This window comes from Salmo salar, chromosome ssa14 (genome assembly GCF_905237065.1).
Source record: "Salmo salar chromosome ssa14, Ssal_v3.1, whole genome shotgun sequence".
NCBI classification, from domain to species: Eukaryota; Metazoa; Chordata; class Actinopteri; order Salmoniformes; family Salmonidae; genus Salmo; species Salmo salar.
The window spans coordinates 47,157,261-47,176,647 of record NC_059455.1 but is presented as its reverse complement, the minus strand read 5'-3'; the positions used below and the strand labels follow the sequence as shown (position 1 = coordinate 47,176,647).

General features: G+C 43.1%; 1 protein-coding gene across 3 annotated transcripts in view; it reads right to left on the bottom strand.

Moving 5' to 3' along the window:
• vav3b (vav 3 guanine nucleotide exchange factor b) overlaps nucleotides 1-19,387 on the bottom strand; it is a 185,449-nt gene that overhangs the window by 62,309 nt on the left and 103,753 nt on the right. For all 3 annotated transcript variants that reach the window (XM_045694484.1, XM_045694483.1, XM_014141449.2), the window contains exons 7-14: nucleotides 15,196-15,264; nucleotides 14,977-15,080; nucleotides 14,653-14,752; nucleotides 14,336-14,431; nucleotides 13,243-13,311; nucleotides 13,065-13,151; nucleotides 11,408-11,493; nucleotides 9,991-10,123 (exon numbers count right to left, since the gene is read on the bottom strand). In XM_045694484.1, the coding sequence (XP_045550440.1) occupies nucleotides 9,991-10,123; nucleotides 11,408-11,493; nucleotides 13,065-13,151; nucleotides 13,243-13,311; nucleotides 14,336-14,431; nucleotides 14,653-14,752; nucleotides 14,977-15,080; nucleotides 15,196-15,264 (744 nt within the window). The remainder of the gene's footprint in view (nucleotides 1-9,990; nucleotides 10,124-11,407; nucleotides 11,494-13,064; nucleotides 13,152-13,242; nucleotides 13,312-14,335; nucleotides 14,432-14,652; nucleotides 14,753-14,976; nucleotides 15,081-15,195; nucleotides 15,265-19,387) is intronic.

The following is a 19,387-nucleotide window of genomic DNA, read 5'->3' as shown; positions in this document are numbered from 1 at the left end:
ATAAGGTGAATGCACCAATTTGTAAGTCGCTCTGGATAAGAGCGTCTGCTAAATGACTTAAATGTAAATGTAAACATTATTTTTTAATGTCACTAGATTCCTCTGAAAAGGATCATACTCAATTTGTCTGTAGCAAAATTATGAAATCTGTTGGTATCATCAGAAAGATGAATGGTTTGATTCATCAGGCTTGCTTCCTAACTCAATACTATAGCTTCATTTACAAATATCTAATTTACTGTAATATTGTCGGGCCAGAACATATGCCTTCTACCTACACAAATTACACATCATACAACATAAATATGCAAGACTAGCCATCTCCTCTAATTACCTGGCTTCATTAAGAAACTCATTATCTTGTATATTTACGACATTAATGTATGCCAATTATGCACTTTTATCAAAAAATACTCACACCTCCTAGACAGTTTAACTGAACCCTTCAACGGACTCTTCCTGGTTAATTCTGAAATCCATCTGCTGTATATAACACAAGACACTGTGATAACCTTCACAACATTGGAGTTACTCCACAATACTAACCTAATTGACAGAGTCAAAAGGAGGAAGCCTGTACAGGAATAAAAATATTCCAAAACACACATTCCTGTTTGCAACATCCCATTATATTAACATCCCATTATATTAATATGCCCCTATATTAACATCATACATTAACATCTTATATTAACATCATATTAACACCCCCCTATATTATCACCCCTATTAGCATTCTATATTAACATCCCATATTATCATCCTATATTAACATCCTATATTAACATCCCCTTATATTACCATCCTATATTACCATCCTATATTAACATCCTATAATAACATCCTATATTAACATCCTATATTATCATCGTATATTATCATCCTATATTAACATCCTATATTAACATCCCATATTAACATCCCATATTAACATCCCCTTATATTATTATCGTATATTATCATCGTATATTAACATCCTATATTATCATCCTATATTATCCTCCAATATTAACATCCTCTATTATCATCGTATATTAACATCCTATATTATCATCCTATATTATCATCCTATATTATCCTCCAATTGTATTAACATCCAATATTAACATCCTATATTATCATCCTATATTAACATTCTATATTAACATCCTATATTAACATCCCATTATATTATCATCCAATATTAACATCCTATATTAACATTCTATATTAACATCCTATATTAACATCCTATATTATCCTCCTATATTATCCTCCTATAATATCCTCCAATTTATTAACATCCTATATTAACACACCTATATTATCATCATATATAATCATCCTATGTTAACATCCCCTTATATTATCATCCTATATTATCATCCTATATTAACATCCTATATTATCCTCCAATTTATTAACATCCTATATTAACACACCTATATTATCATCGTCATCCTATATTAACATCCCCTTATATTATCATCCTATATTATCATCCTATATTATCATCCTATATTAACATCCTATATTATCCTCCAATTTATTAACATCCTATATTAACACACCTATATTATCATCGTATATTATCATCCTATATTAACATCCCCTTATATTATCATCCTATATTATCATCCTATATTATCATCCTATATTAACATCCTATATTATCCTCCAATTTTATTAACATCCTATATTAACACACCTATAGTATAATCGTATATTAACATCCTATATTATCATCGTATATTAACATCCTATATTAATATCTTATATTATCAACCTACATAAACACCCACCTATATTAACATCCTATATTAACATCCTACATTAACATCCAACTATATTAACATCTTATATTTACATCCCGCTATATTAACACACCCTATATTAATATCTTATATTATCATCTGACATTAACATCCATCTATATTATCATCCTATATTAACATCCCCTTATATTAACATCCCTCCTATATTAACACCCACCTATATTAACATCCCCCTATATTAACACCCCCCTATATTAACACCCCCCTATATTAACACCCCCTATATTAACACCCCCCTATATTAACATCCCCCTATATTAACACCCCCTTATATTAACATCCCCCTATATTAACATCCTATATTAACCCCCCTTATATTAACATCCCCCTATATTAACACCCCCTTATATTAACATCCCCCTATATTAACACCCCCTTATATTAACATCCCCCTATATTAACATCCCCCTATATTAACACCCCCATATTAACACCCCCTTATATTAACTTCCCCCTATATTAACACCCCCTTATATTAACACCCCCCATATTAACACCCCCTTATATTAACATTCCCTTATATTAACATCCCCCTATATTAACATCCTATATTAACACCCCCTTATATTAACATTCCCCTATATTAACATCCTATACTAATATCCTATATTAACACTTCCCTATATTATCAAATATTAACACCCCCTTATATTAACATCCCCTATATTAACATCCTATATTACCATCACCCTATATTAACATCCCCTATATTAACAAACCCATATATTAACATCCCCCTAAATTAACCTCCCCCTGAATTAACATTCCCCTATATTAACATTAACACCCCCTATATTAACAGTAATACCCTGCCATATTAACACCCCCTATATTAACATATTATATAAACACCACCCTATATTAACATCACCTATATTAACATCACCTATATTAACATCCCTTTATATTAACATTCTATATTAACACCCCCCTATATTATCATCCTATCTTAACATCCGCTTATATTAACACCCCCCAATATTAACATTAATGCCCTCCCATATTAACACCCCCTATATTAACACCCCCCTATATTAACATTCCATATTAACACCCCCTTATATTAACATCCTATATTAACATCCCCCCTATATTAACATCCCTCCTATATTAACATTCCATATTAACACCCTCCTATATTAACATTCCCCCCTATATTAACATTCCATATTAACATCCCCCTATATTCACATCCCCTTATATTAACATCCTATATTAACACCCCCTTATATTAACACCCTCCTATATTAACATCCCCCTATATTAACACCCTTCTATATTAACATCCCCTATATTAACATCCAACATATATCTTTCAACTATGCAGTGATGTTTAACGTACAATTTCAATCTATCTAATCGAATAGAATCCACAGATTGCGAGTTGAAGATAAATCATTTTACTAAGAGTATTAGTATATTAGTAATTGACTGACCCGGTCTCTCCAGATCTCCTAACAGTACTATTTCTAGGGTCAATTTTAGATCAATGCTATGTATTTTCAGCCATTCCTGAACGCAAGACCAGAAACAGGCTACCTCTGGGAAATACCAAAATAAATGGTCTATTGATTCTGTATCCTCACAACAAAGCTTCGATGATTTTATGCCCCAAATATTCAACATTTTGTTGGTGGATAGAATTCTATATAATCATTTTTGCTGAAAAGCACGAAGTCTTGAATCTTGGGTCGTTTTATACACTGCTCCAAAAAATAAAGGGAACACTAAAATAACACATCCTAGATCTGAATGAATGAAATAATCTTATTAAAAACTTTTTTGTTTACATAGTTGAATGTGCTGACAACAAAATCACACAAAAATAATCAATGGAAATCCAATTTATCAACCCATGGAGGTCTGGATTTGGAGTCACACTCAAAATTAAAGTGGAAAACCACACTACAGGCTGATCCAACTTTGATGTAATGTCCTTAAAACAAGTCAAAATGAGGCTCAGTAGTGTGTGTGGCATCCACGTGCCTGTATGACCTCCCTACAACGCCTGGGCATGCTCCTGATGAGGTGGTGGATGGTCTCCTGAGGGATCTCCTCCCAGACCTGGACTAAAGCATCCGCCAACTCCTGGACAGTCTGTGGTGCAACGTGGCGTTGGTGGATGGAGTGAGACATGATGTCCCAGATGTGCTCAATTGGATTCAGGTCTGGGGAACAGGCAGGCCAGTCCATAGCATCAATGCCTTCCTCTTGCAGGAACTGCTGACACACTCCAGCCACATGAGGTCTAGCATTGTCTTGCATTAGGAGGAACCCAGGGCCAACCGCACCAGCATATGGTCTCACAAGGGGTCTGAGGATCTCATCTCGGTACCTAATGGCAGTCAGGCTACCTCTGGCGAGCACATGGAGGGCTGTGCGGCCCCCCAAAGAAATGCCACCCCACACCATGACTGACCCACCGCCAAACCGGTCATGCTGGAGGATGTTGCAGGCAGCAGAACGTTCTCCACGGCGTCTCCAGACTCTGTCACGTCTGTCACATGTGCTCAGTGTGAACCTGCTTTCATCTGTGAAGAGCACAGGGCACCAGTGGCGAATTTGCCAATCTTGGTGTTTTCTGGCAAATGCCAAACGTCCTGCACGGTGTTGGGCTGTAAGCACAACCCCCACCTGTGGACGTCGGGCCCTCATACCACCCTCATGGAGTCTGTTTCTGACCGTTTGAGCAGACACATACACATTTGTGGCCTGCTGGAGGTCATTTTGCAGGGCTCTGGCAGTGCTTCTCCTGCTCCTCCTTGCACAAAGGCGGAGGTAGCGGTCCTTCTGCTGGGTTGTTGCCCTCCTACGGCCTCCTCCACGTCTCCTGATGTACTGGCCTGTCTCCTGGTAGCGCCTCCATGCTCTGGACACTACGCTGACAGACACAGCAAACCTTCTTGCCACAGCTCGCATTGATGTGCCATCCTGGATGAGCTGCACTACCTGAGCCACTTGTGTGGGTTGTAGACTCCGTCTCATGCTACCACTAGAGTGAAAGCACCGCCAGCATTCAAAAGTGACCAAAACATCAGCCAGGAAGCATAGGAACTGAGAAGTGGTCTGTGGTTACCACCTGCAGAACCACTCCTATATTGGGGGTGTCTTGCTAATTGCCTATAATTTCCACCTGTTGTCTATTCCATTTGCACAACAGCATGTGAAATTTATTGTGAATCAGTGTTGCTTCCTAAGTGGACAGTTTGATTTCACAGAAGTGTGATTGACTTGGAATTACATTGTGTTGTTTAAGTGTTCCCTTTATTTTTTTGAGCAGTATATATCAACTCATACACCCTGTACCATGGAATCGGTACATAAAAAAATCTCTTCAACTATTTTGCAATCTGTATGGCACAGTTCTCAACATCCTGATCCTCAAATGAAACTGGTATACTTTCCTATTTATGCATTTTTATTCCTCAGCCAGTTTTGATCCTTTATATTGGGCAGACAGACCAGTTCCCTACCTCCTCCCCCTGCCACCTGCCTCCTCCATTTTTGGGGTAATGCTGTAATCAATTGGTTGTACTCTTGGATTGATGTCCGTGAAGGACATAACTCCACCATTCCAATTTACAATAACATTTAAGAACAAAATACAATTTTCAAACATCTTTCCCATAAATACAGGTATTTTATAAACCAGCACATTTGAGTTCAGCCATAATATTTGTTGTAATATTTGTTCTATCTTTTCAGGGGGATGAAATTGTAGCCAGCTCTGCAATGCTTGTTTGAAAAAGAGAGATCATTTGAAAAAAGTATAATTTTCAATTAATCGAAAATGAGACATGGCAATCTGCACAAAGGCAAAAAGGCAATTTTTAAACAAAGGATGAGCTTTTCTTAGTAATCTACTTGAGAACCATTTAGGGTTCAAGTTAAACTTTTGAATAAGTGAAGTTTTTAGAGAAAGGTTTAGTGCTTTTATAATTAATAATTCATATTCATAACATAAATAGGCACGCTTTATTTTGTCTGGTTTAGCATCCCAGATAAAGCAAAATATTTTTTGCACATACGATTTGAAAAACAAATCATCAGGAGTAGGCAGTGCCATAAGTAAGTGAGTAAACTGAGATATGACAAAGGAGTTAATCAGGGCAATTTTTCCATAAATAGACATGGTGTCACGTCCTGACCAGTAAAGGGGTTGTTTGTTATTGTAGTTTGGTCAGGGCGTGGCAGGGGATGTTTGTTTTGGGTGTTTCGGGGGGTTTTGGGTTATGTTCTATGTTAGTGTATTTCTATGTTATTTCTAGTTGGTCTATTTCTATGTGGTGTTTATTGTGTTGACCTTCAATTGGAGGCAGCTGCTTCTCGTTGCCTCTGATTGAAGGTCCTATTTATAGGGGTGTTTGTTCTATGGGGGTTTGTGGGTAGTTATTTCCTGGTTTAGTGTTTGTTGCACCTAACGGGACTGTTTGGAGTCGTTTGTTTATATACGTGTTTATTTTGTTTTCCTTCTTCAAATAAAAAAGAAGATGAGTATTCATTTTCCCGCTGCGTTTTGGTCCACTCCTTACCACAATCGTGACACATGGTTACAGGATCTAATATTACAAGTTTCTATTGAAACTCAGTGTGGAGAATTTATTTATATATTTTGTGATATGAATACCAAGGATGTCTACTTCACCATCAGCCCATTTGATAGGTAAACTGCAGGGTAAAGTAAAAGTTGTATTGTTTAAAGATCCAATACGTTATATTGCACACTTACTATAATTAGGTTTCAGTCCAGAGAGTACAGAAAAGTTATCTAGACCTTCAATGAGACATTGCAGGGATCTAGGTTGCGGACTTAATATAAAACATTACTTTACCCATTTTATAAGAAAATCACAGAAATTGAAAAAATCCAGGTATTAATAAATAAAATCCAGTCTTACTTTATCAAATGCCTTTTCAAAATCTGCTATAAATACCAGGCCTGGCTTCTTAGATGTTTCATGATGTTCTATTATTTCTAGTAGTTGTCATATTATTTCCAATGTATCGTCCATGTAAAAAACCTGTCTGAACAGGATGAACAATACCTGGTAAAACCTTTTTAATTCTGAGTGCTATGCATTTCGCTAGTATTTTTGTATCACAACATTGAAGTGTAAGGGGCCTCCAGTTTTTTAGATAGACTGGGTCTTTATATTTGCCATCTGGGTCTTGTTTTAATAATAGAGAAATCAGACCTTCCTGCTGAGTACCTGACAGACTACCATTTCTATAGGAGTAGTTAAAACAATCTAACAATGGAGCTTTTAGTATATCAAAAAAAGACTTGACATACCTCTACCGGTATGCCATCAAGCCCTGGGGTTTTTCCAGACTGAAAGGAATTAATAGCCTCAAAAAGTAATTCCTCTGGAATTTGGCCTTCGCACTGATCTTTCTGTACATTTGTTAATTTTCCATTTTTTATATTATTTGGAAAGAATTCCTTACCATAATATTCAGTGGAAGAGGATGAGACGGAAAAGAACATCTGCCTAAAATATTTAGCTTACTCTTTTAAATTATAATTAGGAGAATCATAGATGACTCCGTCTTCAGTAACGAGTTTCTGCAAATTATTTTTGTTAGCGTTCCTGTATATTTTGGCCTTTATGGGCGGCGCACAATTGGCCCAGCGTTTCTCTCCCTCTAAAAACAGAAATAAATGTTTTGGCCTTACAAATATTATTTTGGCCTTTATTCAGATTACAATCGCTCTCTTTTGTATTTTTGAAAATGTTCTAACCTCCAAAATATAGTTAAATATTATCAAGTTGATGACACGGTCATACAGCCGGCACCTACATAAAGCTGAGTGACATTCATGGCGTTGGATCAAAATACATTTGTATCAACATTCTTTCTGATAGTCTTTTAACAAATAATTGTTTTGATTACCCTGACCTGGACAGCATGTACAGTATTATAATAGTCCATTACGGGCTATTAGCAGGACAATATACCTTTACCAACACCTCTCTGTATTTTGATACTTTGTGGATGGGGGCTCCAGTGTGGATGGGGGCTCCTGCAGTGCAAAATGCGTTGCTACAGATGCAGGTTCGATACCCGTGTCGGCCGCCACCGGGTGACCCATGAGGTGGCTTTTGGTTTTAATTTAGAATCCTCCAATCCTCTATATTTAATTATTGGCGGAGAGTCAAGTCATATTTTTCGATATACTGTAGCCCTACCGTAGGTGACTTGAGTCTCACTAGTGTTGAGCAATGTGCTGTTAAAAGTGGTGTAAGTCTTATTTATTTAAAGAGCATATTGAAGTTAGAAGCATTAGGATTGGAAGCAAAAGCCTACAACTACTTTAACACAGTTTCGCACTGCTCTGAGGCAAGCATGGGGACTGGTCTTGATAAATCAATGAGATTTTATTTTCACTGAATCTCCATTTGGGTATCGGTTAGACTAGAATTAGAAAATTAGGGTGCATAAATGTTATGCTCTAGTGTAACCTTTATTTAACTATTTATTTAACTTCTTTCACATGCATTGCTTGCTGTTTGGGGTTTTAGGCTGGGTTTCTGTACAGCACTTTGAGATATCAGCTGATGTACGAAGGGCTATATAAATAAATTTGATTTGATTTGATTTAAAATCAGTCCCATATACTATGTTCTTACAAAAAAGAGGTTTTAAATTATCTAGTACAGCCACTATTGAAGGCTATAAAATGCTTCTCAAAGATGCCCTCTAGTGGTCAAACTAGCACTAACTAGCATTAATGGTACCGGTGGTTGGCACTTAAATAACATGCCATAGAATTCTGCGGCACCATGCAAGCTGCGCCGCAGTACACTGCAACTTTTAAAGGATGAACCACTGTATGGCTATGTCCTGGGAAATGGTCTTGTTACTTATAACCTCATGCTAATCGCATTAGCCTCCGTTAGCTCAAATGTCCCGAGGTCGGGACACCGATCCTGTAGAGGTTTACATCACCCTGTATTAACATGATTTGATTTGACATCCCCGTATATTAACATCCTATATTAACATCCTATATTATCATCATTAACATTTTCACCAACTGCTCTCTCTATCCTGGACGGGGTTGTTGGTCAGGGTTGTTGGTGAAGGTAAGTGTTAGGGTTAGGCCAGGCACGTAGACAGATAGAAAGCCAACAGGGTAGGCAACCCTAGAGCCCTATGAGATTGGTAGCATTTGTTTTTTATCCAGAGAATTGTTATATTACTTTTAGTCTCTTTTATCTCCTGTTCTGTAAAGAATTGCCCATCAAACTAGCTAAACCAGCAGTGGCAGTAGTGGCACACTGGCTACTTTCTATTGTTGTATGTCATCTCTCATGGTCAGGGACAGGAAAGGGTTCAATTTGACAATTTTTTAGTAGGCCTACAATGTAGATGTTAGCAGCAGAACAAACTCCAATCACAGGTAAAGAGTAGTTTAATTGTTACAACAGCATAGCTAACAGTTAGCTAGCTAAGTAGTTGTGGCTGTTTCTCCTGATGTATTGTTGTCTATACCTTGTTACCCTTTATGCTTCTACCATGTTGTGCTGCTACCATGTTGTTGTCATGTTGTTTTGCTACTATGCTACGTTGTGTTGCTACCATGCTGTGTTGTGTTGCTACCATGCTGTGTTGTTTTGCTACTATGCTGTGTTGTTTTGCTACTATGCTGTGTTGTTTTGCTACCATGCTGTGTTGTGTTGCTACCATGCTGTGTTGTTTTGCTACTATGCTGTGTTGTTTTGCTACTATGCTGTGTTGTTTTGCTACTATGCTGTGTTGTCATGTGTTGCTGCCTTGCTATGTTGTTGTTTTAGGTCTCTCTTTATGTAGTGTTGTGGTGTCGTGATGTGTGTTTTGTCCTATATTTTTATTTTATTTTTTAATCCCAGCCCCCTTTTGCCTTTTGGTAGGCCATCATTGTAAATAAGAATTTGTTCTTAACTGACTTGCCTAGTTAAATAAAGGTTAAATACAAAATAAAAAGTAGTTAGCTGATTTACATTTTCTACAGTGGCTATGATCAGCTGATAGCCCTCCCCTATTTTCCCTTGAACATAAGAGAATTATGAATGCAATGAATTTGGGCTAAACTTTTTTGTTGTTGTGGAGGGAGGTGGCGGGGGGCTTTTTTCACTTTGAGCACATGCCCCTCCAAAGGTCTGCGCATGTCCCCTGGCTGTGGCGGACTGACCTTCTTGCTCTCTCTATCCTGGGTGGGGTTGTTGGTGATCTTAAAGTAGTTGAGATCGATCACATCCTTCATCTCATAGTTGTCTCCTCGTCTCTTACAGACAATCACAGCCCCGTCAAACAGGAAGATATGTCTGCACCCAAAACAAGTTCATACAAGTTAATTTACAGTGTGTATTCTGTCATATTACACATAAAGAAGTTCCTATGTTGTTTTACATGCTGTCCATATAATGAAGACAGAGAAAGCCACACATGCTAGTCCTTCTCCTATTAACAATATACAGGCTGCAATAGCCTTCCTTAGCACCAACCAGGGTTGCCCATTTGTTTCACTGAGTCTGGGAAACCAACATGTAGTTAGTAGTCACAGGGTCTGGGAAACCAGCCTGTAGTCACAGGGTCTGGGAAACCAGCCTGTAGTCACAGGGTCTGTGAAACCAGCCTGTAGTCAGTAGTCACCGGGTTTTGTAAACCAGCCTGTAGTAACTGGGTCTGGGAAACCAGCCTGTAGTCACAGGGTCTGGGAAACCAGCCTGTACTCACCGGGTTTTGTAAACCAGCCTGTAGTCCCAGGGTCTGGGAAACCAGCCTGTAGTCACTGGGTCTGGGAAACCAGCCTTTAGTCACAGGGTCTGGGAAACCAGCCTGTAGTCACTGGGTCTGGGAAACCAGCCTGTAGTCACTGGGTCTGGGAAACCAGCCTGTAGTCACCGGGTCTGGGAAACCAGCCTGTAGTCACTGGGTTTGGGAAACCAGCCTGTAGTCACAGGGTTTGGGAAACCAGCCTGTAGTCACAGGGTTTGGGAAACCAGCCTGTAGTCACTGGATCTGGGAAACCAGCCTGTAGTCACCGGGTCTGGGAAACCAGCCTGTAGTCACTGGGTTTGGGAAACCAGCCTGTAGTCACTGGGTCTGGAAAACCAGCCTGTAGTCACTGGGTCTGGGAAACCAGCCTGTAGTCACTGGGTCTGGGAAACCAGCCTGTAGTCACTGGGTCTGGAAAACCAGCCTGTAGTCGGTAGACACTGGGTTTTGGAAACCAGCCTGTAGTCACTAGGTCTGGGAAACCAGCCTGTAGTCACTAGGTCTGGGAAACCAGCCTGTAGTCACTGGGTCTGGGAAACCAGCCTGTAGTCACAGGGTCTGGGAAACCAGCCTGTAGTCACAGGGTCTGGGAAACCAGCCTGTACTCACCGGGTTTTGGAAACCAGCCTGTAGTCACAGGGTCTGGGAAACCAGCCTGTAGTCACAGGGTCTGGGAAACCAGCCTGTAGTCACAGGGTCTGGGAAACCAGCCTTTAGTCACTGGGTCTGGGAAACCAGCCTGTAGTCACCGGGTCTGGGAAACCAGCCTGTAGTCACCGGGTCTGGGAAACCAGCCTGTAGTCAGTCTGCCTTTCCTAATCCCATCTCACCTGTCCTGCTTCTTCTTGTCAACGTTAGACACCATGCGGACCTCTCCGTCCCCCTTGGGCCGTCCGTAGCTCTCCAGGGGCTGGTTCTTCAGGGAGGGGAGGTAATGGGATGGGGTAAGGGGAGGTCATGAGAGGGGGATAAGGTAATGGGAGGGGGGTAAGGGGAGGTAATGGGAGGGGAGGTAATGGGAGGGGAGTAAGGATAGATAATGTGAGGGGGTAAGGGGAGGTAATGGGAGGGAGGTAAGGGGAGGTCATGAGAGGGGGATAAGGGAAGGTAATGGGAGGGGTAATGGGAGGTAATGGGAGGGGGTAAGGGGAAGTAATGGGAGGGGGTAAGGGGAGGTAATGGGAGGGGGGTAAGGGAAGGTAATGGGAGGGGGGTAAGGGGAGGTAATGGGAGGGGGGTAATGGGAGGTAATGTGAGGAGGTAAGGGGAGGTAATGGGAGGGGGGTAATGGGAGGTAATGTGAGGAGGTAAGGGGTGGTAAGGGGAGGTAATGGGAGGGGGGTAATAGGAGGGGGTAAGGGGAGGTAATGGGAGGGGATAAGGGGAGGTAATGGGAGGGGTAATGGGAGGTCATGAGAGGGGGATAAGGGAAGGTAATGGGAGGGGTAATGGGAGGTAATGGGAGGGGGTAAGGGGAAGTAATGGGAGGGGGTAAGGGGAGGTAATGGGAGGGGGGTAAGGGAAGGTAATGGGAGGGGGGTAAGGGGAGGTAATGGGAGGGGGGGTAATGGGAGGTAATGTGAGGAGGTAAGGGGTGGTAAGGGGAGGTAATGGGAGGGGGGTAATAGGAGGGGGTAAGGGGAGGTAATGGGAGGGGATAAGGGGAGGTAATGTGAGGGGGGTAAGGGGAGGTAATGGGAGGGGGGTAAGGGGAGGTAATGGGAGGGGGTAAGGGGAGGTAATGAGAGGGGGAGAAGGGGAAGTAATGGGAGGGGGTAAGGGGAGGTAATGTGAGGGGGGTAAGGGGAGGTAATGGGAGGGGGGTAAGGGGAGGTAATGGGAGGGGGTAAGGGGAGGTAATGGGAGGGGGTAAGGGGAAGGTAATGTGAGGGGGGTAAGGGGGGTAAGGGGAGGGAGATAAGGGGAGGTAATGGGAGGGAGGTAAGGGGAGGTAATGGGAGGGGTAAGGGGAGGTAATGTGAGGGGGGTAAGGGGAGGTAATGGGAGGGGTAAGGGGAGGTAATGTGAGGGGGGTAAGGGGAGGTAATGTGAGGGGGGTAAGGGTAGGTAATGGGAGGGGTAAGGGGAGGTAATGGGAGGGGGTAAGGGGAGGTAATGTGAGGGGGGTAAGGGGGGTAAGGGGAGGGAGATAAGGGGAGGTAATGGGAGGGAGGTAAGGGGAGGTAATGGGAGGGGGTAAGGGGAGGTAATGTGAGGGGGGTAAGGGGAGGTAATGTGAGGGGGGTAAGGGGAGGGAGATAAGGGGAGGTAATGGGAGGGAGGTAAGGGGAGGTAATGGGAGGGGGTAAGGGGAGGTAATGTGAGGGGTGTAAGGGGAGATAATGAGGGGGGTGGTTAATATGATATCAGTGAGATCATGTTCAGTGTGGGTCAGGAGGACTAGTAAATTATGTGTCTGGGACCGCATTGCACATTGAACAACAATAGAAACAAATTAATGTGTCTAATCATGATGATTTATGTTACCAGGTTCTCGATGGAGCGTTGATACTGGTTGATCTCCTTCAGAGTCTCCTTGTCTCTCTTCACCTCATTGACATACTGAGCCAAGTCCTGGTCAATAAACACACAGTCCGACATTTAGTGTCTATTCTCTGATTGTAGTTTAGTAAGAGAAGAAGAGAGACAGTCTCTAGCTAATTACCTTCATGGCATCCAGAGCCATCTTCAGGTTGTTCTTGTCGACTGCGTCGGGGGTGTGTTTGACCAGCTCCTAACAGACAGAGACAACGGGGAAATCACGAGGAATAATCACACACAGGCTCAGATTCACATTGTTTAGATTAAGATTAGGTTTAGATTAACACACAATTATCCTTGATTTAAACTACAGGACAGTCCTTTTCCTATGACGTTTGCCTACAGAGGGACTACACAACAAAATCATATTGATGTTATAACAGCATGAAAGTGAAACCAAGCTGTCACCCGGTCATTTTACAGTAAAGCGAACCAAGCCCCCAAAAAAGCGGAAACATTCAGAGTGGATCCGCAGTACAGTTTTCCTTCATCTTCAATGGATTGATTTGTGGCCCTCAGAGTCAAGTTATAAAATGTCAGACTTGGATATCACCGTGATCAACCTGAACTTGAACTCCTCCCACTGTTCCGGCTTGGATATCACTGTGTCGGCTTGGATATCACTGTGTCTGCTTGGATATCACTGTGTCTGCTTGGATATCACTGTGTCTGCTTGGATATCACTGTGTCGGCTTGGATATCACTGTCGGCTTGGATATCACTGTGTCGGCTTGGATATCACTGTGTCGGCTTGGATATCACTGCGTCGGCTTGGATATCACTGTGTCTGCTTGGATATCACTGTGTCTGCTTGGATATCACTGTGTCTGCTTGGATATCACTATGTCTGCTTGGATATCACTGTGTCTGCTTGGATATCACTGTGTCTGCTTGCTAAATACATGCAGTTCAGCCCACCGGAGTCAGTCCTGCCAAGACTCAAATATCCTATTCCTTTGAAATCTGAGTTTTTGTTCTCCTTATTTCTAAAAGAGACTGCTGAAAGCATCACCTCTCCCTCTCTAAACAACAAATTGTGGGGATCCAATAAAATAAATATTCTTTCCCTCTCCCTCCCCCTCTCCTCAGAGAGGGAAGTATGAAAGTGGAGAGAGAAAAGACGTGGAGGCTGTCTCCCCCCAGTGGAAATGTATATCACAGACCCCCTAACAGTGGTTGCGAGGGTATCTAGTGTATAGTTTCTGTGGTAAACATACCTGTAGTAGGAGATGGTACTTGAGGACTCTCTGCATGGGAACCACCAGTAGATCTCTCAGAGTGAACTTCCCATTGTTGGCTCTTTTAGAACATTCCTGGGACAATAACAACACAATGAATTAGGATATGAAGCATTACATTAACAGGTACACAAGAGATCGCTAGGCAACGTCACTTGGTTCTGGTCATGCTGAGGCTAGGTCCTCAGATCATTCACCATGGAGATCCTATTCAATAATAATAATTACGAATAGAATATTCTAATTCACCGCCATGTTGCCTTACCCATAGACTGTATCAGAACAACTGGTCTCACCTTTAGCTTTAGTCGAACATCCTCTTTCTCCTTACAGATGAAGTCCAACACTGTGATGGATATCTCAACGTGGCTGCAGTAGATTCCATAAATGAGTAACCTGCAATGCAGAAGGAAAGTATATGATACCAAATGGTGAATTTGAGTAGCAGCCAGTCCCAGTACTTCCTGAATCTCCCTGAAGAAATGTTTCTGATATTTTCCAGATTCTGATTGATATTCTTCTGACTAACTGTTATACGAGACATTACAATAGACTATTTATTGTCATTTCTGTGTATGTAAACACCATTAGAGAACGTGTTATTAATGACAAAGGCCTACCTGTCCTTATAGGCGATGAAGATCTGGTAGAGGTTCAAGGCGTTCTTGTTGAGAATGGACTCTTGCACCTCCACCATCAGACTCTTATGGACTTTCACCAGGTCCTATGAACAGAGAGAGATCAGATGGTGTACATTACAATAAGTTCATAACTCTTAACTCAAGTCTACTCCGTAAAGACGCCATTTGTGTAAAGATGAGAAATCGGGCTGTTCTTACAGGGATGTTGATGAAAACCTTGTCGATTTCCGCCGCAGAGAAAAATTTCTTCAGGGGATTCAAGAAGTACTGTGAAAAAAAAAAGTTTAGAACAAAAGTTAAGATATGACTTTATCACTTCCACCTCAGGCTCAGATTGTATCAGTCACATGTATATATACACATACAGGACCAGGAGTTTCCTGTTCAGGTCGTGAGGCTTGGAGCAACTACTCATATCAGGACTGACTGCAAACCGCAAATACTTCAGTCTGCACGGCATCTATAGAGTAGCAGCTAGACTGCAGTCTGCATGGCATCTATAGAGTAGCAGCTAGACTGCAGTCTGCATGGCATCTATAGAGTAGCAGCTATACTGCAGTCTGCACGGCATCTATAGAGTAGCAGCTAGACTGCAGTCTGCATATATAGAGTAGCAGCTAGACTGCAGTCTGCACGGCATCTATAGAGTAGCAGCTAGACTGCAGTCTGCATGGCATCTATAGAGTAGCAGCTAGACTGCAGTCTGCACGGCATCTATAGAGTAGCAGCTATACTGCAGTCTGCACGGCATCTATAGAGTAGCAGCTAGACTCCAGTCTGCACGGCATCTATAGAGTAGCAGCTAGACTGCAGTCTGCACGGCATCTATAGAGTAGCAGCTAGACTGCAGTCTGCACGGCATCTATAGAGTAGCAGCTAGACTGCAGTCAGCACGGCATCTATAGAGTAGCAGCTAGACTGCAGTCTGCACGGCATCTATAGAGTAGCAGCTAGACTGCAGTCTGCATGGCATCTATAGAGTAGCAGCTAGACTGCAGTCTGCATGGCATCTATAGAGTAGCAGCTATACTGCAGTCTGCATGGCATCTATAGAGTAGCAGCTAGACTGCAGTCTGCATGGCATCTATAGAGTAGCAGCTAGACTGCAGTCTGCACGGCATCTATAGAGTAGCAGCTAGACCGCAGTCTGCATGGCATCTATAGAGTAGCAGCTAGACTGCAGTCTGCATATATAGAGTAGCAGCTAGACTGCAGTCTGCATGGCATCTATAGAGTAGCAGCTAGACTGCAGTCTGCACGGCATCTATAGAGTAGCAGCTAGACTGCAGTCTGCATATATAGAGTAGCAGCTAGACTGCAGTCTGCATGGCATCTATAGAGTAGCAGCTAGACTGCAGTCTGCATGGCATCTATAGAGTAGCAGCTATACTGCAGTCTGCACGGCATCTATAGAGTAGCAGCTAGACTGCCAGTCTGCATGGCATCTATAGAGTAGAAGCTAGACTGCAGTCTGCACGGCATCTATAGAGTAGCAGCTAGACTGCCAGTCTGCATGGCATCTATAGAGTAGAAGCTAGACTGCAGTCTGCACGGCATCTATAGAGTAGCAGCTAGACTGCCAGTCTGCACGGCATCTATAGAGTAGCAGCTATACTGCAGTCTGCACGGCATCTATAGAGTAGCAGCTAGACTGCAGTCTGCATGGCATCTATAGAGTAGCAGCTAGACTGCAAGTCTGCTTGGCATCTATAGAGTAGCAGCTAGACTGCAGTCTGCATGGCATCTATGGAGTAGCAGCTAGACTGCAGTCTGCATGGCATCTATAGAGTAGCAGCTAGACTGCCAGTCTGCACGGCATCTATAGAGTAGCAGCTAGACTGCAGTCTGCACGGCATCTATAGAGTAGCAGCTAGACTGCAGTCTGCACGGCATCTATAGAGTAGCAGCTAGACTGCAGTCTGCACGGCATCTATAGAGTAGCAGCTAGACTGCAGTCTGCACGGCATCTATAGAGTAGCAGCTAGACCGCAGTCTGCACGGCATCTATAGAGTAGCAGCTAGACTGCAGTCTGCATGGCATCTATAGAGTAGCAGCTAGACTGCAGTCTGCATGGCATCTATAGAGTAGCAGCTAGACTGCAGTCTGCATGGCATCTATAGAGTAGCAGCTAGACTGCAGTCTGCACGGCATCTATAGAGTAGCAGCTAGACCGCAGTCTGCATGGCATCTATAGAGTAGCAGCTAGACTGCAGTCTGCATATATAGAGTAGCAGCTAGACTGCAGTCTGCATGGCATCTATAGAGTAGCAGCTAGACTGCAGTCTGCACGGCATCTATAGAGTAGCAGCTAGACTGCAGTCTGCATATATAGAGTAGCAGCTAGACTGCAGTCTGCATGGCATCAATAGAGTAGCAGCTAGACTGCAGTCTGCACGGCATCTATAGAGTAGCAGCTAGACTGCCAGTCTGCATGGCATCTATAGAGTAGAAGCTAGACTGCAGTCTGCACGGCATCTATAGAGTAGCAGCTAGACTGCCAGTCTGCATGGCATCTATAGAGTAGAAGCTAGACTGCAGTCTGCACGGCATCTATAGAGTAGCAGCTAGACTGCCAGTCTGCATGGCATCTATAGAGTAGAAGCTAGACTGCAGTCTGCACGGCATCTATAGAGTAGCAGCTAGACTGCCAGTCTGCATGGCATCTATAGAGTAGAAGCTAGACTGCAGTCTGCACGGCATCTATAGAGTAGCAGCTAGACTGCCAGTCTGCACGGCATCTATAGAGTAGCAGCTATACTGCAGTCTGCACGGCATCTATAGAGTAGCAGCTAGACTGCAGTCTGAATGGCATCTATAGAGTAGCAGCTAGACTGCCAGTCTGCATGGCATCTATAGAGTAGCAGCTAGACTGCAGTCTGCATATATAGAGTAGCAGCTAGACTGCAGTCTGCATGGCATCTATAGAGTAGCAGCTAGACTGCAGTCTGCACGGCATCTATAGAGTAGCAGCTAGACTGCAGTCTGCATATATAGAGTAGCAGCTAGACTGCAGTCTGCATGGCATCAATAGAGTAGCAGCTAGACTGCAGTCTGCACGGCATCTATAGAGTAGCAGCTAGACTGCCAGTCTGCATGGCATCTATAGAGTAGAAGCTAGACTGCAGTCTGCACGGCATCTATAGAGTAGCAGCTAGACTGCCAGTCTGCATGGCATCTATAGAGTAGAAGCTAGACTGCAGTCTGCACGGCATCTATAGAGTAGCAGCTAGACTGCCAGTCTGCATGGCATCTATAGAGTAGAAGCTAGACTGCAGTCTGCACGGCATCTATAGAGTAGCAGCTAGACTGCCAGTCTGCACGGCATCTATAGAGTAGCAGCTATACTGCAGTCTGCACGGCATCTATAGAGTAGCAGCTAGACTGCAGTCTGCATGGCATCTATAGAGTAGCAGCTAGACTGCCAGTCTGCTTGGCATCTATAGAGTAGCAGCTAGACTGCAGTCTGCATGGCATCTATGGAGTAGCAGCTAGACTGCAGTCTGCATGGCATCTATAGAGTAGCAGCTAGACTGCCAGTCTGCACGGCATCTATAGAGTAGCAGCTAGACTGCCAGTCTGCACGGCATCTATAGAGTAGCAGCTAGACTGCAGTCTGCATGGCATCTATACAGTAGCAGCTAGACTGCAGTCTGCACAGCATCTATAGAGTAGCAGCTAGACTGCCAGTCTGCACGGCATCTATAGAGTAGCAGCTAGACTGCAGTCTGCATGGCATCTATACAGTAGCAGCTAGACTGCAGTCTGCATGGCATCTATAGAGTAGCAGCTAGACTGCAGTCTGCACGGCATCTATAGAGTAGCAGCTAGACTGCAGTCTGCATGGCATCTATAGAGTAGCAGCTAGACTGCCAGTCTGCACGGCATCTATAGAGTAGCAGCTAGACTGCAGTCTGCATGGCATCTATACAGTAGCAGCTAGACTGCCAGTCTGCATGGCATCTACAGAGTAGCAGCTAGACTGCAGTCTGCATGGCATCTATACAGTAGCAGCTAGACTGCCAGTCTGCACGGCATCTATAGAGTAGCAGCTAGACTGCAGTCTGCATGGCATCTATACAGTAGCAGCTAGACTGCCAGTCTGCACGGCATCTATAGAGTAGCAGCTAGACTGCAGTCTGCATGGCATCTATACAGTAGCAGCTAGACTGCCAGTCTGCAAGGCATCTATAGAGTAGCAGCTAGACTGCGGTCTGCATATATAGAGTAGCAGCTAGACTGCAGTCTGCACGGCATCTATAGAGTAGCAGCTAGACTGCAGTCTGCATGGCATCTATACAGTAGCAGCTAGACTGCCAGTCTGCATGGCATCTATACAGTAGCAGCTAGACTGCCAGTCTGCACGGCATCTATAGAGTAGCAGCTAGACTG